Source organism: Salvelinus alpinus, chromosome 2 (genome assembly GCF_045679555.1).
Source record: "Salvelinus alpinus chromosome 2, SLU_Salpinus.1, whole genome shotgun sequence".
Lineage (NCBI taxonomy): Eukaryota > Metazoa > Chordata > Actinopteri > Salmoniformes > Salmonidae > Salvelinus > Salvelinus alpinus.
The window spans coordinates 38141896-38167731 of NC_092087.1; the positions used below are offsets into that span (position 1 = coordinate 38141896).

General features: G+C 41.6%; 1 protein-coding gene across 1 annotated transcript in view; it reads left to right on the forward strand.

Moving 5' to 3' along the window:
• Positions 1-638: 638 nt before the first annotated feature.
• LOC139542890 (potassium voltage-gated channel subfamily B member 1-like) overlaps positions 639-25836 on the forward strand; it is an 84490-nt gene continuing 59292 nt past the window's right edge. The window contains exon 1 of the mRNA XM_071348845.1: positions 639-1469. Within this exon, the coding sequence (XP_071204946.1) occupies positions 915-1469 (555 nt within the window). The 5' untranslated portion in view covers positions 639-914. The remainder of the gene's footprint in view (positions 1470-25836) is intronic.

Here is a 25836-nt window from a genome sequence, read left to right on the forward strand (position 1 = left end):
ATGTCTTAAAGTAATGATGGACTGTCATTTCTCTTTACTTATTTGAGTTGTTCTTGCCATAATATGGACTTGGTCTTTTACCAAATATGGCTATCTTCTGTATACCACCCCTATCTTGTCACAACACAACTGATTGGCTCAAACACATTAAGAAGGAAAGAAATTCCACAAATTACCTCTTAACAAGGCACACCTGTTAATTGAAATGCATTCCAGGTGACTACCTCATGAAGCTGGTTGAGAGAATGCCAAGAGTGGCGCACAAAGAGAAAGCAACTGCATAATTTCTCGTCACCCTTTAATGAACCATTGAGCTTTTTTTTACAACTACATGCACTTTTGGGAAGACTATTTCACCGAGTCTGGAGCCTCTTACTTATCGGTGTTAGGCTAAAATCTATTTAGGGTGATCAGTTCAAGAACACCTTCAAATGTCAGGCCGTGGCTGCCTCGCTCTTGTGAAACACTGCTCTTCTGTGTGGTGCTAAAGTTAAATGATTTCAGAGCCGAAGTATAGGGACAGCGCACAGCGGGGAAATGTGATGGTTTTCTATACTGACATATAGGCGTTTTCAGCACTGGACAGCGCTCGCGAGTGTTGTCGAGTTTATCATTGCGCACCCCCCCACCATGCTCACTCATCAACGAGGAAAGCGGCTGTGCGGATTAAATTATCTATTTGGTTCTCTAATGAGTGGATAAACCACCTGACATTGCGTTCTTTATCAGGCCCGTAGGTCATCGGGCTCGATGGCAATTTTATATAGTTACCCCTGATGTTTCTCTTTTCCCCTTTTGTAGCCATTGGAATAGGGGAGAACAGACCCTAATGTAGGACCGTGTCTTCTGGACCTGTCTGGCCATATAGTTTCGGACATTATTCATTCTCAAGTGACTGAACGTCTTGAGTGAGGATGAATAAAGGGGGCTCTCGGTCGACCACCTCGCTTCCACCGGAGCCGGTGGAAATAATCCGGAGCAAGGCGCACTACCGTCGGGTAAGACTTAATGTTGGGGGTCTCCTCCACGAAGTTCTATGGAGAACGCTGGACAGGTTGCCCCGAACAAGGCTGGGCAAACTACGAGACTGTAACACCCACGAGTCTCTCATGGAGATATGCGACGACTACAGTTTGGATGATAATGAGTACTTTTTCGACAGACACCCCGGGGCTTTCACGTCCATTCTGAATTTCTACCGCACGGGAAAACTGCACATGATGGAGGAGATGTGTGCCCTGTCGTTTAGTCAGGAGCTGGACTTCTGGGGTATAGATGAGATCTACCTGGAGTCCTGCTGTCAGGCCAGGTACCACCAGAAGAAGGAACAAATGAACGAGGAGCTCAAAAGAGAGGCCGAAACTATGAGGGGCAGGGAAGGCGAGGATTTTGATACCACATGTTGTTCCGAGAAACAAAAGAAACTGTGGGATCTCCTGGAGAAGCCGAGTTCCTCGTTAGCTGCTAAGGTAAGCAAAGTCAGGTATAGCTCTTCAAGTTTGTCTGAACTTTTCCTTGCATGGTCTTACTGCTCTGTCATGGGATTGCATGTCATCTTGCTTTAAGTGGATCGGCAGTTAATACGCGAATGTAACTTCACCTAGGTCCTCCTAGATAAACATTATTGGTGGCTTACCGCCACGTTGAAAAGTTCAATTTAGTCATTTGCATTATACTCAACAAATAATAAAAAGGTGCCACATTTTGTTTATGACATTTTGTTTATGACACGTCATTTGCTTAAATTGTTCATATTTAAACAATTACATGGCCTGTCCTTGAGGGTGGGAGTTGTTCTAAAGAGGTAAGTCATAACTAAAGATAAGCATAACTTTAAGTTTCTAGACTTGTAAGTGCTATGACTCTCAGTTTGAGTGTGTTTGTGACAAAGTATGTCATTGTAGGTTGACTTCACTAAAGTTGACATAAACCATTGTGTGGCCTCTGATGCCTGGCTGGCTCCCTTCATCTCGGATCCAGTGCTTTTAATCTGTCATGTTCAATGGCTCTGTCGCTCTCTAGTTTCTCCATCTCAGCTCTCTCTCTCTCTCTCTCTCTCTCTCTCTCTCTCTCTCTCTCTCTCTCTCTCTCTCTCTCTCTCTCTCTCTCTCTCTCTCTCTCTCTCTCTCTCTCTCTCTGCCTCATTTCCAGCCTTGCATTTACTCTCATAATAATTTATCTAATTTATAAGCTCATTGATCACGCTGCTTCAATAAGGCCATTTCACTAGGCTGGATCAATGTCATATTCAGTCATGTTAACAGCATTTTAAGTGAAGTGTTTTCACTACTGTTTGACTATGTCAATAATTAATTAGCATGATTAATAACAGCCCAGTAACATGTTCTGAATACAACATCTGTAAATAGATTGAGTAATAATTAGGAGAGTGGGGGTCAATATTACACAGGTATCATTATATAGCTGGCTTGGCAAATGTGAGTGTTGTGTTGTTTTCTTGTTGTTGACCTCTGCTTACTTGTAACCAAGACAGCATTACATTTTTATGAAGACGTTATAGAGTTCATGGATCATGCCCACTCCGATTTCAACCTGCTCTGCCTACTATTATATATTACAGTGATGTCCAACAGTATTTTGGCAGTGGTACATGTTGTGTTGTTTTGGCTCTGTACTCCCTGACTTAATATTTGAAATGATACACTGACTATGATACACACAATGATACACAATTATACACTGTCCTTCCATTTTAGGTAACCCAAAGTATTTGGACAAATTCAGTTATATGTGTGTTAAAGTAGTCAAACCTTTAGTATTTCCCATATTCCTAGCACACAATGACTTCATCAAGCTTGTGACTCTACAAACTTGTTGGATGCATTTGCAGTTTGTTTTGGTTGTGTTTCAGATTATTTTGTGTCCAATAGAAATGGATAGTAAATAATCTATTGTGTCATTTTGGAGTAACTTTTATTGAAAATAAGAATAGAATATGTTTCTGAACATTGAATATTGTGGATGCTACCATGATTATGAATAATCCTAAATGAATCGTGAATAATGATGAGCGAGAAAGTTACAGAGACACCAAAGATCATACGCCCAAGACATGCTGACCTCTCACCATTACCAATAACAGGGGAGGTTAGCTTTTTGGGGTGGTGTGATATTTATACGTATGAAGATAGTAGTACAGAGTTACTATGTTTTTCTTGTCTAGTCAACATTATTCAGATTCATCTCAGTGCATTTGGCTCATGCTGCACAGTAGGATTAGGGCTGTCTGAGGACATGGATATCTCTAAGGGGCTCAGAAACGTCTGAATGGAGGGGTGGGGGCAGAAGGGGGATGCGGAGATGAGGCAGCGGGAGTAATTCGTTCACTTGACAAATAGGGCCCTTGTCCCATGTTTTCCCTCCGTAACGGGGGAGAGGGGGATAAAAGTGTCATGCTGAGGTCTAATGGCAGGTGACGGACGCAGCCTTGTTTTCCCGTGCTTAATTGAAGGGTGGCATCGTTAAAATAAGCTGTTCCTAAACACAGATTCCACGTAATTTATTTTTCAGTGCAGATACATTTTAAATTGCACATTAATTACGCTTGACTTTGTGTCAGGTGATGGGTTAAGGGAAGGTGCGATTCGCAGTATCTATAACTCAAGACGTCACCCTGGCTGTGCCTGGCCCTTTGGCATTATAACCTCCACAAAATACACATATGAACATGGGCTCTGAGACAAGCCATTCCTCATAGTCAGACCTGCAATGAAGGACACTGTGTATGCACGAGTCTCCCCACTGGTCACAGACGTCAATTCAACATCTATTCCATGTTGGTTCAATGTAATTTCATTGAAATGACGTGGGAAAAACATTGATTCAACTACTGTATTTTTGATACGCTCTCATGTGGTTGTAGACTCTCAGAGGTCTCCATGTCGACATATTTTGGGTTTTTCCTTCTGAATAATTCACCCAAAGAATATAGAATCTCTGGGAAACAAAACGTTTGAGATCATTAATTCATCCATTATAGATGAGTCTCCTTTCATACATACAGTATGTCTGCAAAGCGTGTACAGTGTGTATTCACTGAGAGGAAATGGAAAGCAGCTTGTGAATGGAAGACCTGGCTGGTGCTGCACTAAAGCATGTCTTGGCATGTTTCTGCCTCATAGACCACAGTTCACTCTCAGTGCCCTCAGCACCATGGCCATACAATATGACAGGCTCACAGTGCATCAGAGGGTTGTAGCCTGTACACTTCCATCTTACCTTACATTACAACACTGTTTAAAGAGAAGATCACACACAGACAGGATCAGATGACAAAGCTACTATCAATGGTAGTACTAGTTTGATTCAATATTTGATGGATTGTCCTACGGCAACATTATTTTCCCTATACAACGTCAGGACATGTCTGTTGGGTGATAAAACATACCAGGGGCAAGCAGGTTGTTGAGTCACCTGGTCGTGGCTATCGGTTGTGAGTTGATGGTGATATTTCCATATTTCCACTCTGCCCTGTTCCACTGACATCCCTGATTCTCCGTCTCCACATACAATCACAGCGCCCTCCCCAGTCCAACCTCCCCATCCCCTGAAAGTCAAGCAATGGAACCTAAAACTACTGCAGTTTGGACCCAGAATTGGACTTTAGCTAAGCAAAAAGGATGCTAGTATGGTATTAACTAAATGGCTTGGAAAATCAGTCATCAGACATTGTAATAAGAGTATATGCTGTTACAACCATGATTCAGTGGTGCTTGACCGTGATCCAAATGCACCATTCAGCTGTAGTTAAAAAGCCATTTAGTTAATACTATTTCATAACTATACCGAACAAAAATATAAACGCAACATGCAACAATTTCAAAGATTTTGCTGAGTTACAGTTCATATAAGGAAATCAGGTAATTTAAATAAATTCATTAGGCCCTAATCTATAGATTTCACAAGGGTGGGCCCACTTGGGAGCCAGGCCGACCCACTGGGGAGCCAGGCCCAGCCAATCAGAATTTGTTTTTTACCCCACAAAAGGGCTTCATTATGGACAGAAATACTCCTCAGCACCCCCGTCCGCCCTCCCCCATCTGATGATCACACAGGTGAAGAAGCCGGATATGGAGGTCCTGGGCTGGCGTGGTTACATGTTGTCTGCGGTTGTGTGGCTAGTTGGACGTACTGCCAAATTCTCTAGAACAACATTGGAGGTGGTTTATGGTACAGAAATGAACGTTCACTTCTCTGGCAACACTCTGGTGGACATTCCTGCAGTCAGCATGCCAATTGCATCCTCCCTCAAAACTTCAGACATCTGTGGCATTATGTTGTGTAACAAAACTGCACATTTTAGAGTGGCCTTTTATTGCCCCCAGCACAAGGTGCACCTGTGTAATGATCCTGCTGTTTAATCAGCTTCTTGATATGCCAAACCTGTCAGGTGGGTGGATTACCTTGGCAAAGAATAAATGCTGACTAACAGGGATGTAAACAAATGTGTGCACAAAATTTGAGAGAAATAAGCTTTTTGTGCGTATGGAACATTTCTGGGATCTTTTATTTCAGCTCATGAAACATGGGCCAGCGCTTTACATGTTGTGTTTATTTTTTTGTTCAGTATAAATCCTAATGTATAGATTTACTACCACAGTATATTTCTGTTGGACCTTCCTCATACAGGACTGTGATGCCTCTTGAGCATCCCTGAACCCTGACCCTCACAGTAAACTCTTGGCTATACTCCTGAATGGGTTTTTGCTAGTTACAGTCACCCACTGCTATTTACGGTCACCTGCTTTAAGTTCTATCTCCTATTTTCCAGAAACATGTTTTTTACTCAACCCCCGTCTCTGTCTCTGGTTGAGTGATGATGATTAGGCTTACATTATGGCCAGGTTGACAGGTCCTCTGTAAATAATGAATGAGGGACTCCAGCAGCCTACAGTACAGCGGCCCTGTTCACATCTCCTCACGTTTGACCTCTCACTTCTTAAATGTCACCATTGGAAATTATCTGCAGAAGTTGACTTTTCTACCCACACAAGTTTTTCAAGTTTTATTAGTCGTATGTACAGGATACACACGGTATACACCTTCCAAATAAATGCTTACTTGCAGGTTCCTTCTCGACAAAGCAACAACAATAAGAAATAATAAAAGCTAAGAATATGAACATACAGTAAACGGTTCAGTAGAATATAATTTTAGGATAAGTATATTACAGGAATCTCAATTTCTAGTATTTACACGTCTTTTGGGGAACGGGGGATTGGGGGGCAAGTGTTTAAATTATGCAGTATTTAGCAATCATAATAAGAGTCTGTTAGCAGAAGATGTGTGTGTAGTATGAATGTGTGTGTGTGTGTGTGTGTGTGTGTGTGTGTGTGTGTGTGTGTGTGTGTGTGTGTGTGTGTGTGTGTGTGTGTGTGTGTGTGTGTGTGTGTGTGTGTGTGTGTGTGTGTGTGTGTGTGTGTGTGTGTGTGTGTGTGTTTATGTCTGTGTGGGTATGTGCGTAAGTGAGTGCATGTGTGCTAAGGTGTGGAGAATCACAGCAGGCTGTCAGTCCGGTTTAAGTGTTCAGCAGTCTGATGGCTTGTAGATTGTGGCTTGTAGACCTAATGCTCTGATACCATCTGCCCGATGGTAAGGGAGTGAACAGCTCGTGGCTAGGGTGTGTGGTCCTTGATGATGGCGCAGGCCTTCCTTAGGCACTGTTTCGAGTAGATGTCGTGGATGGGTGGGAGGACAGTCCCAGTGATGTACTCGGCTGTCTCCACCACCTGCTGGAGGGCCTTGCGGTCGTGGACAGAACAATTCCCGTACCAGGCTGTGAGGCAACTGGTCAGGATGCTCTCGATGGTGCAGCATTAGTATTTAGAGAGGACCCAGGGTGGCATGCCGAATTTCTTCAGCCACCTTAGGAAGTAGAGACGCTGTTGCGCCCTCTTGACAAGAGTGGTGATGTTGTTGGTCCATGACAAGTCCTCGGTGATGTGGACGCCGAGGAACTTTAAACTGCTGACTCTGTCTACTGCAATCCCTTTGATGTGGATCGGAGCATGTTCCCTCCTCTGCTTTATGAAGTCAACAATCAGCTCCTTTGTTTTGCTGATATTGAGGGAGAGGTTGTTGTCCTGGCACCACAATGCCAGTTCACTTACCTCCTCCCTATAGGCTGACTTGTCGTTGTTGGTTATCAGTCCTACAACCGTGGTGTCATCAGCACACTTGATGATGGAGTTGGGGTCGTGCAAAGTCACACAGTCGTAGGTAAACAGGGAGTACAGCAGAGGGCTGAAGACACGCTCCTGGGGTATACTGGCTGTGTGTGAGTAACGGCTTGGAGCTGCTACATACTGTAATTTATTCAGACTGTCTTAGAACACACTCTCTGCATTATAAGAGGGTTGGTCAGTGTGTGTGTGTGTGTGTTTGTGTAGTAGTGGTAGTAGTGTTACTCTGATACGGTAAGCTTAGTGGCTCCCTCCATTAGGCAATAAGCTTATGTAGATCACCTCTCTGAGTGGATACCCTCCAGTGCCAGTAGTACAGTGTTGCCTAGTTCCGCTCCAAACCAAGTGGGTCAAACTGCTCTTGGTAGACTACTGTGAAAGCACAGAAAGCAGATGTCTCTGCCACGTACCCTATGGTCAAATGAGATTACCTTGTTAATTGGATGTTATTATTTATACCTGTCCAGACCTTACAATATTTAGCAAGCAGAGACTTATTAAGCTATTTTAAACCCATTACTTAATTTAATACATTCAGATGCCTATGGTGTATTACTGTAGCGGTACAGAAATATCCATCCCATTGAGGATGGATCTGTTCCATTTATAGACGATCAATCCAGCCATGATGACAGGTATCTACAGTCAGCCAGTTGTTGTAGGCTAATTCGGATGTCCTCATTAAAATGTGAAAGAAACCTCACATTTGTAAGGGAAGCCTTCTCAGTCAAAATGTTTACAGAACATCAGCCTGTGTCTAGCCTATATCCTGCTGATACAAGGTAAACCCTAGCAGTCAATTAGTCCTTTCCTCTTCGAATCTCAGTTCCATATTAGGAAGGACTTTTGGCTCATTATCAGAAAGTGCATTTAAGAAAGTAATAAACTATATACGTAATTAACTTATAATATGCTGTGATAGTGAGTAGTTATGTTAGCTTTTCCATAGAGATAAGATACATGTTATCATGTTATCCTCTGCATGTTGTTTGTATTGTTCTCTATGTAAATGTTTGTCTGTTTCCACCAAGAACCGCATTATCCTTAGAACCTCTCTAATGCTTTCTCCATATCCTTAGAACCTCTCTAATGCTTTCTCCATATCCTTAGAACCTCTCTAATGCCTTCTCCATATCCTTAGAACCTCTCTAATGCTTTCTCCATATCCTTAGAACCTCTCTAATGCTTTCTCCATATCCTTAGAACCTCTCTAATGCTTTCTCCATATCCTTAGAACCTCTCTAATGCTTTCTCCATATCCTTAGAACCTCTCTAATGCTTTCTCCATATCCTTAGAACCTCTCTAAAGCTTTCTCCATATCCTTATAGAACCTCTCTAATGCTTTCTCCATATCCTTAGAACCTCTCTAATGCTTTCTCCATATCCTTAGAACCTCTCTAATGCTTTCTCCATATCCTTAGAACCTCTCTAATGCTTTCTCCATATCCTTAGAACCTCTCTAAAGCTTTCTCCATATCCTTATAGAACCTCTCTAAAGCTTTCTCCATATCCTTATAGAACCTCTCTAATGCTTTCTCCATATCCTTAGAACCTCTCTAAAGCTTTCTCCATATCCTTATAGAACCTCTCTAATGCTTTCTCCATATCCTTAGAACCTCTCTAAAGCTTTCTCCATATCCTTAGAACCTCTCTAATGCTTTCTCCATATCCTTAGAACCTCTCTAATGCTTTCTCCATATCCTTAGAACCTCTCTAAAGCTTTCTCCATATCCTTATAGAACCTCTCTAAAGCTTTCTCCATATCCTTATAGAACCGCTCTAATGCTTTCTCCATATCCTTAGAACCTCTCTAAAGCTTTCTCCATATCCTTAGAACCTCTCTAAAGCTTTCTCCATATCCTTATAGAACCTCTCTAAAGCTTTCTCCATATCCTTATAGAACCTCTCTAATGCTTTCTCCATATCCTTATAGAACCTCTCTATTGCTTTCTACATATCCTTAGAACCTCTCTAATGCTTTCTCCATATCCTTAGAACCTCTCTAATGCTTTCTCCATATCCTTAGAACCTCTCTAAAGCTTTCTCCATATCCTTATAGAACCTCTCTAAAGCTTTCTCCATATCCTTATAGAACCTCTCTAATGCTTTCTCCATATCCTTATAGAACCTCTCTAAAGCTTTCTCCATATCCTTATAGAACCTCTCTAATGCTTTCTCCATATCCTTATAGAACCTCTCTAAAGCTTGCTCCATATCCTTATAGAACCTCTCTAATGCTTTCTCCATATCCTTAGAACCTCTCTAAAGCTTTCTCCATATCCTTATAGAACCTCTCTAATGCTTTCTCCATATCCTTAGAACCTCTCTAATGCTTTCTCCATATCCTTATAGAACCTCTCTAATGCTTTCTCCAGATGGTGTTGCAAAAATTTAAAGTGAATCTTCTTTGAAATCCGAAGCAAAGACGTTTACATATTTTGTCTGCTATCAGACCTAACCAATATTCTTAGAGGAATGTGCAGCCTTGGTGAAAGTGCTTTGTGGTTCTTGTTGGTTACTCTCTCATTGTGTCAATAATCCCCTATATGCCTCTAAAGCAGGGTACCCCAACTGGTGGCCCGCGGGTGATTTGATTTGGCCACCAATGTTTTCTGAGCAAAAAAAGGAAGTATTTTTTTGTTGTTGTTGCAATTTGTTATTGTTCAACATAAAGATTGTAAAAACACCAGAAACACCTGTCCAGACCTTACAATATTTAGCAAGCAGAGACTTATTAAGCTATTTTAAACCCATTACTTAATTTAATACATTCAGATGCCTATGGTGTATTACTGTAGCGGTACAGAAATATCCATCCCATTGAGGATGGATCTGTTCCATTTATAGACGATCAATCCAGCCATGATGACAGGTATCTACAGTCAGCCAGTTGTTGTAGGCTAATTCGGATGTCCTCATTAAAATGTGAAAGAAACCCCACATTTGTAAGGGAAGCCTTCTCAGTCAAAATGTTTACAGAACATCAGCCTATGTCTAGCCTATATCCTGCTGATACAAGGTAAACCCTAGCAGTCAATTAGTCCTTTCCTCTTCGAATCTCAGTTCCATATTAGGAAGGACTTTTGGCTCATTATCAGAAAGTGCATTTAAGAAAGTAATAAACTATATACGTAATTAACTTATAATATGCTGTGATAGTGAGTAGTTATGTTAGCTTTTCCATAGAGATAAGATACATGTTATCATGTTATCCTCTGCATGTTGTTTGTATTGTTCTCTATGTAAATGTTTGTCTGTTTCCACCAAGAACCGCATTATCCTTAGAACCTCTCTAATGCTTTCTCCATATCCTTAGAACCTCTCTAATGCTTTCTCCATATCCTTAGAACCTCTCTAATGCTTTCTCCATATCCTTAGAACCTCTCTAATGCTTTCTCCATATCCTTAGAACCTCTCTAATGCTTTCTCCATATCCTTAGAACCTCTCTAATGCTTTCTCCATATCCTTAGAACCTCTCTAATGCTTTCTCCATATCCTTAGAACCTCTCTAATGCTTTCTCCATATCCTTAGAACCTCTCTAAAGCTTTCTCCATATCCTTATAGAACCTCTCTAATGCTTTCTCCATATCCTTAGAACCTCTCTAATGCTTTCTCCATATCCTTAGAACCTCTCTAATGCTTTCTCCATATCCTTAGAACTTCTCTAAAGCTTTCTCCATATCCTTATAGAACCTCTCTAAAGCTTTCTCCATATCCTTATAGAACCTCTCTAAAGCTTTCTCCATATCCTTATAGAACCTCTCTAATGCTTTCTCCATATCCTTAGAACCTCTCTAAAGCTTTCTCCATATCCTTATAGAACCTCTCTAATGCTTTCTCCATATCCTTAGAACCTCTCTAATGCTTTCTCCATATCCTTAGAACCTCTCTAAAGCTTTCTCCATATCCTTATAGAACATCTCTAAAGCTTTCTCCATATCCTTATAGAACCTCTCTAAAGCTTTCTCCAAATCCTTATAGAACCTCTCTAATGCTTTCTCCATATCCTTAGAACCTCTCTAAAGCTTTCTCCATATCCTTAGAACCTCTCTAATGCTTTCTCCATATCCTTAGAACCTCTCTAAAGCTTTCTCCATATCCTTATAGAACCTCTCTAAAGCTTCCTCCATATCCTTATAGAACCTCTCTAATGCTTTCTCCATATCCTTATAGAACCTCTCTAATGCTTTCTCCATATCCTTAGAACCTCTCTAATGCTTTCTCCATATCCTTAGAACCTCTCTAATGCTTTCTCCATATCCTTAGAACCTCTCTAAAGCTTTCTCCATATCCTTATAGAACCTCTCTAAAGCTTTCTCCATATCCTTATAGAACCTCTCTAATGCTTTCTCCATATCCTTATAGAACCTCTCTAAAGCTTTCTCCATATCCTTATAGAACCTCTCTAATGCTTTCTCCATATCCTTAGAACCTCTCTAAAGCTTTCTCCATATCCTTATAGAACCTCTCTAATGCTTTCTCCATATCCTTAGAACCTCTCTAATGCTTTCTCCATATCCTTAGAACCTCTCTAATGCTTTCTCCATATCCTTAGAACCTCTCTAAAGCTTTCTCCATATCCTTATAGAACCTCTCTAAAGCTTTCTCCATATCCTTATAGAACCTCTCTAAAGCTTTCTCCATATCCTTATAGAACCTCTCTAATGCTTTCTCCATATCCTTATAGAACCTCTCTAATGTTTTCTCCAGATGGTGTTGCAAAAATTTAAAGTGAATCTTCTTTGAAATCCGAAGCAAAGACGTTTACATATTTTGTCTGCTATCAGACCTAACCAATATTCTTAGAGGAATGTGCAGCCTTGGTGAAAGTGCTTTGTGGTTCTTGTTGGTTACTCTCTCATTGTGTCAATAATCCCCTATATGCCTCTAAAGCAGGGTACCCCAACTGGTGGCCCGCGGGTGATTTGATTTGGCCACCAATGTTTTCTGAGCAAAAAAAGGAAGTATTTTTTTGTTGTTGTTGCAATTTGTTATTGTTCAACATAAAGATTGTAAAAACACCAGAAACACCTGTCCAGACCTTACAATATTTAGCAAGCAGAGACTTATTAAGCTATTTTAAACCCATTACTTAATTTAATACATTCAGATGCCTATGGTGTATTACTGTAGCGGTACAGAAATATCCATCCCATTGAGGATGGATCTGTTCCATTTATAGACGATCAATCCAGCCATGATGACAGGTATCTACAGTCAGCCAGTTGTTGTAGGCTAATTTGGATGTCCTCATTAAAATGTGAAAGAAACCCCACATTTGTAAGGGAAGCCTTCTCAATCAAAATGTTTACAGAACATCAGCCTATGTCTAGCCTATATCCTGCTGATACAAGGTAAACCCTAGCAGTCAATTAGTCCTTTCCTCTTCGAATCTCAGTTCCATATTAGGAAGGACTTTTGGCTCATTATCAGAAAGTGCATTTAAGACAGTAATAAACTATATACGTAATTAACTTATAATATGCTGTGATAGTGAGTAGTTATGTTAGCTTTTCCATAGAGATAAGATACATGTTATCATGTTATCCTCTGCATGTTGTTTGTATTGTTCTCTATGTAAATGTTTGTCTGTTTCCACCAAGAACCGCATTATCCTTAGAACCTCTCTAATGCTTTCTCCATATCCTTAGAACCTCTCTAATGCTTTCTCCATATCCTTAGAACCTCTCTAATGCTTTCTCCATATCCTTAGAACCTCTCTAATGCTTTCTCCATATCCTTAGAACCTCTCTAATGCTTTCTCCATATCCTTAGAACCTCTCTAATGCTTTCTCCATATCCTTAGAACTTCTCTAAAGCTTTCTCCATATCCTTATAGAACCTCTCTAAAGCTTTCTCCATATCCTTATAGAACCTCTCTAAAGCTTTCTCCATATCCTTATAGAACCTCTCTAATGCTTTCTCCATATCCTTAGAACCTCTCTAAAGCTTTCTCCATATCCTTATAGAACCTCTCTAATGCTTTCTCCATATCCTTATAGAACCTCTCTAAAGCTTTCTCCATATCCTTATAGAACCTCTCTAATGCTTTCTCCATATCCTTAGAACCTCTCTAAAGCTTTCTCCATATCCTTATAGAACCTCTCTAATGCTTTCTCCATATCCTTAGAACCTCTCTAATGCTTTCTCCATATCCTTAGAACCTCTCTAATGCTTTCTCCATATCCTTAGAACCTCTCTAAAGCTTTCTCCATATCCTTATAGAACCTCTCTAAAGCTTTCTCCATATCCTTATAGAACCTCTCTAAAGCTTTCTCCATATCCTTATAGAACCTCTCTAATGCTTTCTCCATATCCTTATAGAACCTCTCTAATGTTTTCTCCAGATGGTGTTGCAAAAATTTAAAGTGAATCTTCTTTGAAATCCGAAGCAAAGACGTTTACATATTTTGTCTGCTATCAGACCTAACCAATATTCTTAGAGGAATGTGCAGCCTTGGTGAAAGTGCTTTGTGGTTCTTGTTGGTTACTCTCTCATTGTGTCAATAATCCCCTATATGCCTCTAAAGCAGGGTACCCCAACTGGTGGCCCGCGGGTGATTTGATTTGGCCACCAATGTTTTCTGAGCAAAAAAAGGAAGTATTTTTTTGTTGTTGTTGCAATTTGTTATTGTTCAACATAAAGATTGTAAAAACACCAGAAACACCTGTCCAGACCTTACAATATTTAGCAAGCAGAGACTTATTAAGCTATTTTAAACCCATTACTTAATTTAATACATTCAGATGCCTATGGTGTATTACTGTAGCGGTACAGAAATATCCATCCCATTGAGGATGGATCTGTTCCATTTATAGACGATCAATCCAGCCATGATGACAGGTATCTACAGTCAGCCAGTTGTTGTAGGCTAATTTGGATGTCCTCATTAAAATGTGAAAGAAACCCCACATTTGTAAGGGAAGCCTTCTCAATCAAAATGTTTACAGAACATCAGCCTATGTCTAGCCTATATCCTGCTGATACAAGGTAAACCCTAGCAGTCAATTAGTCCTTTCCTCTTCGAATCTCAGTTCCATATTAGGAAGGACTTTTGGCTCATTATCAGAAAGTGCATTTAAGACAGTAATAAACTATATACGTAATTAACTTATAATATGCTGTGATAGTGAGTAGTTATGTTAGCTTTTCCATAGAGATAAGATACATGTTATCATGTTATCCTCTGCATGTTGTTTGTATTGTTCTCTATGTAAATGTTTGTCTGTTTCCACCAAGAACCGCATTATCCTTAGAACCTCTCTAATGCTTTCTCCATATCCTTAGAACCTCTCTAATGCTTTCTCCATATCCTTAGAACCTCTCTAATGCTTTCTCCATATCCTTAGAACCTCTCTAATGCTTTCTCCATATCCTTAGAACCTCTCTAATGCTTTCTCCATATCCTTAGAACCTCTCTAATGCTTTCTCCATATCCTTAGAACTTCTCTAAAGCTTTCTCCATATCCTTATAGAACCTCTCTAAAGCTTTCTCCATATCCTTATAGAACCTCTCTAAAGCTTTCTCCATATCCTTATAGAACCTCTCTAATGCTTTCTCCATATCCTTAGAACCTCTCTAAAGCTTTCTCCATATCCTTATAGAACCTCTCTAATGCTTTCTCCATATCCTTAGAACCTCTCTAATGCTTTCTCCATATCCTTAGAACCTCTCTAAAGCTTTCTCCATATCCTTATAGAACATCTCTAAAGCTTTCTCCATATCCTTATAGAACCTCTCTAAAGCTTTCTCCAAATCCTTATAGAACCTCTCTAATGCTTTCTCCATATCCTTAGAGCCTCTCTAAAGCTTTCTCCATATCCTTAGAACCTCTCTAATGCTTTCTCCATATCCTTAGAACCTCTCTAAAGCTTTCTCCATATCCTTATAGAACCTCTCTAAAGCTTCCTCCATATCCTTATAGAACCTCTCTAATGCTTTCTCCATATCCTTATAGAACCTCTCTAATGCTTTCTCCATATCCTTAGAACCTCTCTAATGCTTTCTCCATATCCTTATAGAACCTCTCTAATGCTTTCTCCATATCCTTAGAACCTCTCTAATGCTTTCTCCATATCCTTAGAACCTCTCTAAAGCTTTCTCCATATCCTTATAGAACCTCTCTAATGCTTTCTCCATATCCTTAGAACCTCTCTAATGCTTTCTCCATATCCTTATAGAACCTCTCTAATGTTTTCTCCAGATGGTGTTGCAAAAATTTAAAGTGAATCTTCTTTGAAATCCGAAGCAAAGACGTTTACATATTTTGTCTGCTATCAGACCTAACCAATATTCTTAGAGGAATGTGCAGCCTTGGTGAAAGTGCTTTGTGGTTCTTGTTGGTTACTCTCTCATTGTGTCAATAATCCCCTATATGCCTCTAAAGCAGGGTACCCCAACTGGTGGCCCGCGGGTGATTTGATTTGGCCACCAATGTTTTCTGAGCAAAAAAAGGAAGTATTTTTTTGTTGTTGTTGCAATTTGTTATTGTTCAACATAAAGATTGTAAAAACACCAGAAACACCTGTCCAGACCTTACAATATTTAGCAAGCAGAGACTTATTAAGCTATTTTAAACCCATTACTTAATTTAATACATTCAGATGCCTATGGTGTATTACTGTAGCGGTACAGAAATATCCATCCCATTGAGGATGGATCTGTTCCATTTATAGACGATCAATCCAGCCATGATGACAGGTATCTACAGTCAGCCAGTTGTTGTAGGCTAATTCGGATGTCCTCATTAAAATGTGAAAGAAACCCCACATTTGTAAGGGAAGCCTTCTCAGTCAAAATGTTTACAGAACATCAGCCTATGTCTAGCCTATATCCTGCTGATACAAGGTAAACCCTAGCAGTCAATTAGTCCTTTCCTCTTCGAATCTCAGTTCCATATTAGGAAGGACTTTTGGCTCATTATCAGAAAGTGCATTTAAGACAGTAATAAACTATATACGTAATTAACTTATAATATGCTGTGATAGTGAGTAGTTATGTTAGCTTTTCCATAGAGATAAGATACATGTTATCATGTTATCCTCTGCATGTTGTTTGTATTGTTCTCTATGTAAATGTTTGTCTGTTTCCACCAAGAACCGCATTATCCTTAGAACCTCTCTAATGCTTTCTCCATATCCTTAGAACCTCTCTAATGCTTTCTCCATATCCTTAGAACCTCTCTAATGCTTTCTCCATATCCTTAGAACCTCTCTAATGCTTTCTCCATATCCTTAGAACCTCTCTAATGCTTTCTCCATATCCTTAGAACCTCTCTAATGCTTTCTCCATATCATTAGAACCTCTCTAAAGCTTTCTCCATATCCTTATAGAACCTCTCTAATGCTTTCTCCATATCCTTAGAACCTCTCTAATGCTTTCTCCATATCATTAGAACCTCTCTAATGCGTTCTCCATATCCTTAGAACCTCTCTAATGCTTTCTCCATATCCTTAGAACCTCTCTAAAGCTTTCTCCATATCCTTATAGAACCTCTCTAAAGCTTTCTCCATATCCTTAGAACCTCTCTAATGCTTTCTCCATATCCTTAGAACCTCTCTAAAGCTTTCTCCATATCCTTATAGAACCTCTCTAATGCTTTCTCCATATCCTTAGAACCTCTCTAATGCTTTCTCCATATCCTTAGAACCTCTCTAAAGCTTTCTCCATATCCTTATAGAAACTCTCTAAAGCTTTCTCCATATCCTTATAGAACCTCTCTAAAGCTTTCTCCATATCCTTATAGAACCGCTCTAATGCTTTCTCCATATCCTTAGAACCTCTCTAAGGCTTTCTCCATATCCTTATAGAACCTCTCTAATGCTTTCTCCATATCCTTAGAACCTCTCTAATGCTTTCTCCATATCCTTATAGAACCTCTCTAATGCTTTCTCCAGATGGTGTTGCAAAAATTTAAAGTGAATCTTCTTTGAAATCCGAAGCAAAGACGTTTACATATTTTGTCTGCTATCAGACCTAACCAATATTCTTAGAGGAATGTGCAGCCTTGGTGAAAGTGCTTTGTGGTTCTTGTTGGTTACTCTCTCATTTTACATTTTAGTCATTTAGCAGACGCTCTTATCCAGAGCGACTTACAGTAGAGTGCATACATTTTATTACATACTGAGACAAGGATATCCCTACCAGCCAAGAGCAGACGCTCTTATCCAGAGCGACTTACAGTAGAGTGCATACATTTTATTACATTTTTTTTATTTGTATTTTTATTTGTATTTTTTTTTCTTCTACTTACTGAGACAAGGATATCCCTACCGGCCAAACCCTCCCTAACCCAGACGACGCTATGCCAATTGTGCGTCGCCCCACGGATCTCCCGGTTGCGGCCGGCTGCGACAGAGCCTGGGCGCGAACCCAGCCCAGCCTGGGCGCGAACCCAGAGACTCTGGTGGCACAGCTAGCACTGCGATGCAGTGCCCTAGACCACTGCGCCACCCGGGAGACACTCATTGTGTCAATAATCCCCTATATGCCTCTAAAGCAGGGTACCCCAACTGGTGGTCCGCGGGTGATTTGATTTGGCCACCAATGTTTTCTGAGCAAAAAAAGGAAGTATTTTTTTGTTGTTGTTGCAATTTGTTATTGTTCAACATAAAGATTGTAAAAACACCAGAAAATCATCTCCAAGTATTCCCATGCATAATAGAGAAATATTTGTAATTGTATATGAATATTATATCTATTTGGACTTCTTGTGCTCAATTTGCAGTCTACAAATGATTTGTATTTATGTTCCGGCCCCCTGAAAAGAAAATGGCTTGTGGCTGAATCTAGTTGATGATCCCTGCTCTCTAGCTTAACCTTTGAGAAAACAAAGGCATAGCTCAAAGAAATAAACAGACAATTAGACAACTTTTTGATTTTGCCTGTTACTGACATATCTTTAAGCCTTGTCTATTTTTAGTTTAGATTTTAAATCCATGACCACAGGGAGACATCAAGCACACAGCTCCTCTTCACACCTTGCTCACAAACCAACATTTACATTATCGATTTTTCATGTCTTTGATAGCATTTGATCAATGTGTGGCAGGACATGGCTGGAGAAGGAGAGGAGCCTGTAATCGATGGAGAAAATCTCCTCCATCAGTGTGCTGCTGAAAAGAGGATTAAATTGTTTGTGTTGTTGCCAGTGTTTCCCGTATGTGCCATATTTTCTAAGCCTGGTAGATTTTTTAAAGCCTTCAAAGACTGTCTCTCTTTGCAATCACAGTAAACTACTGAGGCAGTAAGAAACATATATTCTGCTGTCAAGCAGACATTCAGATGCATGTAGTATGAGATATTCCCTTATTAACTTGCCTCTGAAAGCAACCTTGTGGCTATTTGGCAGAATGGGGTCCTGGAGAAATGTGTTGTTAATGTGTTGAAATTGAGGTCATACGTTTGGGCTACGGTTTCCTCTCCATAGAGATGATGAGTGGTGAAGAAGGTGGTTCCCTGGGACACTATTCAGGGTATGTGACCTACAAATAACTTCCTCCATTGATGGAGGTCATCTATTACCTGTATGTACAGCAGCTCCTGCCTGGCTCACTATGCTCCTCCGGGGCAGCCTTTGAGTTGACCTGAGCATGTGACCAACCATACAAAGCTGTGTTATTTGTTTTGGGATGTATTTTTTGATTGCTTGATGTTATTTGGGATTTTTTTTTATAAGTCACTGATACTACGGCCCATACACTGTAAAACCAAGTGTTTTCTGTAACACTTTTAAATGCTTCAAGGCATTTAGAATTTAAATGAAAATGCGTCATGGTGTTTAGATTGTAAACACCAGAACATGTTTATTTGCTGTAACACTTTAAACAGATGAACACGTTTATTCAGCACAAGGCGTTTAGGTTTTAAACACTACTGCATGTATTTGCATATTTCCCAGCATGCCTTTCAAGTGAATGTGAGAGATACCCACCAATGACTGTGTTGTTAGTGACAGTGACATGGTTATTGCATTCAGAATCTAGATTTTGAATTTATTATTGCTGAAGCCTTCAACAAGTGACTGTGTAAGTGAATGTGTATCAATTAAAAGTTAACAAGTTCTGGCCACATATAATTCATTTCATAAGACATTTGTTATGGGCTAGTTATCTTTGACCTTATGGTCTGAAACTCTTGGCCCACGAGCCACATTAGACCTGTGAATTACAATACTGTGGTTTGTGAAGTGATTAGTATTCCTATCACAATCCAGTCAGAAGGAGGATATCCAACAATTGAAATATTTGACCACCCCACAACCTGCACTCATAATGATTGCGATGATGAAAGACTTAATAAACAAGACTACCTAAAACATCTAAACTGGAATAACCATCTCAGTAACGGGTCCAATAAATCCAACCCCTTACAGATTGGATTAGTTTAGAAACATGTAAGTTATTTATCTTTGTTTAGTATAAGATCAAGTAATCAATCAATGTGTATGAGGGCGGCAGGTAGTCTAGCGGTTAAGAGCGTTGGGCCAGTAACTGAAAGGTCGCTGGCTTGAATCCCCAAGCCGATTGGGGGGGAAATCTGTCGGTGTGCTCTTGAGTATGGCAGAAGCATTTGCTAAATGACTCAAATGTAAATGTAGGAAACATGGATATTAAAAAAAAATCTACCTGCAGCAAAGCATGCTGGAAAATATTATAATGAGGCCCCTCCCATGTCTTGTTCACTATGAGAGACGATGGGTTATAAATGTGTCAAGTTTCATGGTTTTAGAGTGTAAATCATTAATCAATGCACTTGATACACATACATTGCAATGGTCTCAGGGGCAACCACCACAAAGAAAGGTTAAATGCTAGGGTTGGTCAATATGAAAGCTGCGTCTCTCAGAACATATCTACACAGTATACCCAGGGGCAACAGGCTTGGCTGTGCGTGGGGTGCTGCAGGTGAATTAAACATCTGTACCCCATTTCTGTTCTGTTAGAGCACTGAGAGTGAGCATTAAGAAATTGCATGAATAATTAAATGAAACAACAACATCGAACAGAGTGCAAATTATACCATGACATTCAAGAGGGCCTCTATTGGGTGCACACGCCTAAATCTAAAGACGTCTTTTAACGGTAAAAATGTATTACTTATTAATGTGGCATGAACCTGTCGTGATTGTGTTCATTCCTGCGCAGCAGCAAATGCAAACCTGTAGTGTATTCAATGTTTAAAAAGGCTTCTAAAGTTTATAATTTTCACTTAAAATGTCCATTAATTATAATCCACATAAAAATTCACATTTCCTGTTGCTGCAGGATTATTTTCCTGCTGTGAGAAACTATTCAAATTAAGATAGCATATTTATACCTGCGCAGGTTCATCCACTCCAAAATAATTCTAGCATCCAAACAGCACCCGCCGTTTGATGAATGGAACACCAAAAAGTGCAGTGACATTCAGCTGTTGTCATTAGGCCTTGTCACGTTCCTGACCTGTTTTCCTTTTTCTTGTATTTATTTAGTTGGTCAGGGCGTGAGTTGGGTGGGCTTGTCTATGTGGTATTTTCTATGTTGGGATGTTTGTGTCCGGCCGGGTATGATTCTCAATCAGAGACAGCTGTCAATCGTTGTCCCTGATTGAGAATCATACTTAGGCAGCCTGGGTTTCACTTGTGTTTCGTGGGTGTTTGTGTTCCTGTGTCAGGTTTTGTGCCACACAGGACTGTTTCGGTTTTGTGTTTTGTTGACTTTCAGTAAATAATGAACACTAACCACTCTGCGTTTTGGTCTGACCCTTACTCCTTCTCCTCATCCGAGGAGGAGGAATTAGACAGCCGTTACAGAAACACCCACCACCAAAGGACCAAGCGGAGTGGAGAAGGGCGGCAACAGCAGCGGAAAAGAACCCAAGACTCCTGGACTTGGGAAGAGATTCTGGACGGAAAAGGACCCTGGGCTCAGCCAGGGGAATATCGCCGTCCCAAGGCGGAGTTGGAGGCAGCGAAGGCAGAGAGGCGCTGGTATGAGGAGGCAGCGCGGCGACGCGGTTGGGAGCCCGAGAGTCAGACCCAAAAATGTCTTGGGGGGGACACACGCGGAGTGTGGCAAAGCCGGGTAGGATACCTGAGCCAACTCCCCGTGCTTACCGTGGAGTGAGAGGGCGTCGTACTGGTCAGACACTGTGTTATGCGGTAAAGCGCACGGTGTCCCCAGTACGCGTGCTTAGTCCAGTGCGGGCTATTCCACCTTGCCGCACTGGCCGGGCTAGGTTGGGCATCGAGCCGGGTGTCATGAAGCCGGCCCAACGCATCTGGTCTCCAGTGCGTCTCCTCGGGCCGGCGTACATGGCACCAGCCTTACAGATGGTGTCCCCGGTTCGCCAGCATAGCCCAGTGCGGGCTATTCCACCTCGCCGCACTGGCAGGGCTACGGGGACCATTCAACCTGGTAGGGTTGGGGAGGCTCGGTGCTCAAGAGCGCGTGTCCTCCTTCACGGTCCGGTATACCCGGTGCCACCTCCACGTACCAGTCCTCCGGTGGCAGCCCCCCGCACCAGGCTGTCTCTCCGGGTTCTCTCTCCAGCTGCTCCCACCTGTCCAGCGCTGTCAGAGCCTTCCTCCTCTCCAGCGCAGCCTGAGTCTGAACTGCCTGCCTTCCCAGCGCTGTCTGAACTGTCTGCCTGCCCAGCGCTGTCTGAACTGTCTGCCTGCCCAGCGCTGTCCGTCTGGCCAGAGCCGTCCAGCCAGGACCAGCCAGAGCCGTCCAGCCAGGATCAGCCAGAGCCGTCCAGCCAGGACCCGCCAGAGCCGTCCAGCCAGGACCCGCCAGAGCCGGCCAGCCAGGACCCGCCAGAGCCGGCCAGCCAGGACCCGCCAGGACCCGCCAGAGCCGTCCAGCCAGGATCCGCCAGAGCCGTCCAGCCAGGATCCGCCAGAGCCGTCCAGCCAGGATCCGCCAGAGCCGTCCAGCCAGGATCCGCCCCTCAGTCCGGTGCTGCCCCTCAGTCCGGTGCTGCCCCTCAGTCCGGAGCTGCCCCTCAGTCCGGAGCTGCCCCTCAGTATAGTGGGATTGACATGGAGGGTGGCCATTGGGAGGAGGCCACGGAAGCGGGGTTTGACTATGGTGGGGTGGGGACCACGACCAGCGCCAGAGCCGCCACCGTGGACAGACGCCCACCCAGACCCTCCCCTAGAGTTTATGCTGGTGCGCCCGGAGTTCGCACCTTAAGGGGGGGGTTATGTCACGTTCCTGACCTGTTTTCCTTTTTCTTGTATTTATTTAGTTGGTCAGGGCGTGAGTTGGGTGGGATTGTCTATGTGGTATTTTCTATGTTGGGATGTTTGTGTCCGGCCAGGTATGATTCTCAATCAGAGACAGCTGTCAATCGTTGTCCCTGATTGAGAATCATACTTAGGCAGCCTGGGTTTCACTTGTGTTTTGTGGGTGTTTGTGTTCCTGTGTCAGGTTTTGTGCCACACAGGACTGTTTCGGTTTTGTCACGTTTGTTGGTTGTTTTGTGTTTTGTTGACTTTCAGTAAATAATGAACACTAACCACTCTGCGTTTTGGTCTGATCCTTACTCCTTCTCCTCATCCAAGGAGGAGGAATTAGACAGCCGTTACAGGCCTACTCTCTTGTAGCCTGAATTAATTGATGCGTCTTTATGACAAATGAACCTTTTTTGTTAAAAGAAAAGTCGGGACAACTGAAAAGGGGTTGAAATACGGGATTGTCCCAGGATGACAAGTGCACCCACATGGAATATATTAAAAAAAACATGACAGAGAGGTGGGGGTGTTTGTTAAATTTGCAATATTTTTTTTACCACTGTAGCAGTTCAAAATTGCATTTGAAACAAATTGGAGAATGGTTAAATTAGCAATAAAGTATTTTGAGCCCCACCGTAAATCAAACTAACATCGGAACAAAACAAACAAACTGACTGAGGAAGAAGACTTTCGTAATAGATCCAGTGTTATGGTGATTTTGCATGATTATGCATGTTTGTATATTTACCTCATATCTATGAAATGGTTTGTATAAATTACTGCATTGCATTTCTTGTATTATTTCATCTCAGTTGTAGGTGAAATGTTATATCATTATCTCTGGTAATAAGTGCTAAAATGCTGATTAAGTTATTTTGACCTAAGTAATCAGAGCGGAGAGAATGAGAAACAGGGAAGGAGAGAGAAAGATGAGAATTAATGATGTAGAGTAAGGAGGAGAGAGAGATGAGATGGAGAGATGAGAGAGAGAGAGAGAGAGAGACAGAGAGAGAGAGAGAGAGCTGAGATGGAGAGACGAGAGAGCGTGAGAGAGGGGAAGATAGCATGTGCGTCAGTGCTCTCTGTCTGTCACTTTGCCTAGCGGTGTCAGGCCAGTGGGAGATATATGGCAATTGAATCAGCAAGGCAGCGGAGAGGCTGTGTGCCATGGATTTTATAGGCATTCAGAAAGCACCTCAGCACCACAGCCAGACACTGTCACCCAGCATCGACCCCTCAAAAACATCTCCTTCAACACAGATCATAGGACAGTCTCTCACACATCTTGTCAGCATACTCCACTCCTCACACATATTCACACGATCATTGGCACGCATACACACACACACACACACACATCCATCCCTAGTCTAATCTTATGTCCTAGTAGTCATAAAGCATCTGTGGTGTCAATCATTTATATAACACAAACCCCAGCATGCTACTGTACTGTAATTCTAGAGTGGCCATCCATTGTCAAGTCATGCTGAGCCAGTGGTCTAGCGGTCCATGCACGTTACTTTGCCTTTCAGCCTTTCTCTATCTCTCTGTCTGTCCAGGGTGTGTCCTGACTGTCCTCACCCGACCCAACTTGCCTTTCATCTTAATGCAATTGTCATCGATTTTCTCCGCAGCTTAAAACAATTTGCTTGTCAACCCATACTGGGTGAAAATATATGGGACCTGGCGGGAGCTGTAGAACACTGTTGATGGCTTCACCTTGACAGAGCACATAAAACTGTCAACCTCAGCCCAGACGGATACCCAGTTAATCCTTAAGAGTCTAAGCCAGAGGGGAGGAACTGTTTGGAATTGTTTTAAGATGGTCATATCAAGGATCATTTAGCAATATGATTTGGAATGGAAACACTTTACTTGACTGCCAGTACTATAACACGTTATGACACGGTCATAACCATGTCATAATAAGTCATAATAGCTGACATAACTTGTCATAACCTTTTATAATATGGTCATAACACTGTCATGACACATATACTGTATTTAGACCTATTGTGACATATATTGAGTTATTTTATGGCTGGTTATGACACCTACATAACAGTGTCAAAACCCACAAAACCTACCACACAAGGCAAAACATTCCATTACACCATAGCCTATGTGTTAACAGTATGTTTACGTCATATATACAGAACCAGTCGAAAGTTTGGACACACCTACTCATACAAGCTTTTTTTTTTTTTTTAAACTATTTTCTACATTGTAGAATAATAGTGAAGACATCAAAACTATGAAATAACACATTTAGAAACCAAAAAAGTGTTAAACAAATCAAAATATATTTTATATTTGAGATTCTTCAAAGTAGCCACCCTTTGCCTTGATGACAGCTTTGCACACTCTTGGCATTCTCTCAACCAGCTTCACTTTGAATGCTTTTCCAACAGTCTTAAAGGAATTCTCACATATGCTGAGCACTTGTTGGCTGCTTTTCCTTCACTCTGTGGTCCAACTCATCCCAAACCATCTCAATTGGGTTGAGGTAGGGTGATTGTGGAGGCCAGGTCATCTGATGCAGTACTCCATCACTCTCCTTCTTGGTCAAATAGTCCTTACACAGCTTGGAGGTGTTTTGGGTCATTGTCCTGTTGAAAAACAAATGACAGCGCAAACCAGATGGGATGGCGAATCGCTGCAGAATACTGTGGTAGACATGCTGGTTAATTGTGCCTTAAATACTAAATAAATCACAGACAGTGTCACCAGCAAAGCACCCCCAACCATCACACCTCCTCCTCCATGCTTCACGGTGGGAACCACACATGCGGAGATCATCCATTCACCTATTCTGCATCTCACAAAGACACGGTGGTTGGAACCAAACATCTCCAATTTGGGCTCATCAGACCAAAGGACAGATTTACACCAGTCTAATGTCCATTGCTCATGTTTCTTGGCCCAAGCAAGTCTCTTCTTATTATTGGTGTCCTTTAGTAGTGGTTTCTTTGCAGGAATTTGACCATGAAAGCCTGATTCAAGCAGTCTCCTCTGAACAGTTGATGTTGAGATGTGTCTGTTACTTGAACTCTGTGAAGCATTTATTTGGGCTGCAATTTCTGAGGCTGGTAACTCTAATGAACTTATCCTCTGCAGCAGAGGTAACTCTGGGACTTCCTTTCCTGTGGCAGTTCTCATGAGAGCCAGTTTTATAGCGCTTGATAGTTTTTGCGACTGCACATGAATAAACTTTCTTCAAATGTTCCATATTGACTTACATTCATGCCTTAATGTAATGATGGACTTATTTGAGCTGTTCTTAACATAATATGGACCAAATAGGCTATCTTCTGTATACCACCCGTACCTTGTCACAACACAGCTGATTGGCTCAAAAGCATTAAGAAGGAAAATAATTCCACAAATGAACTTTTAACAATGCACACCTGTT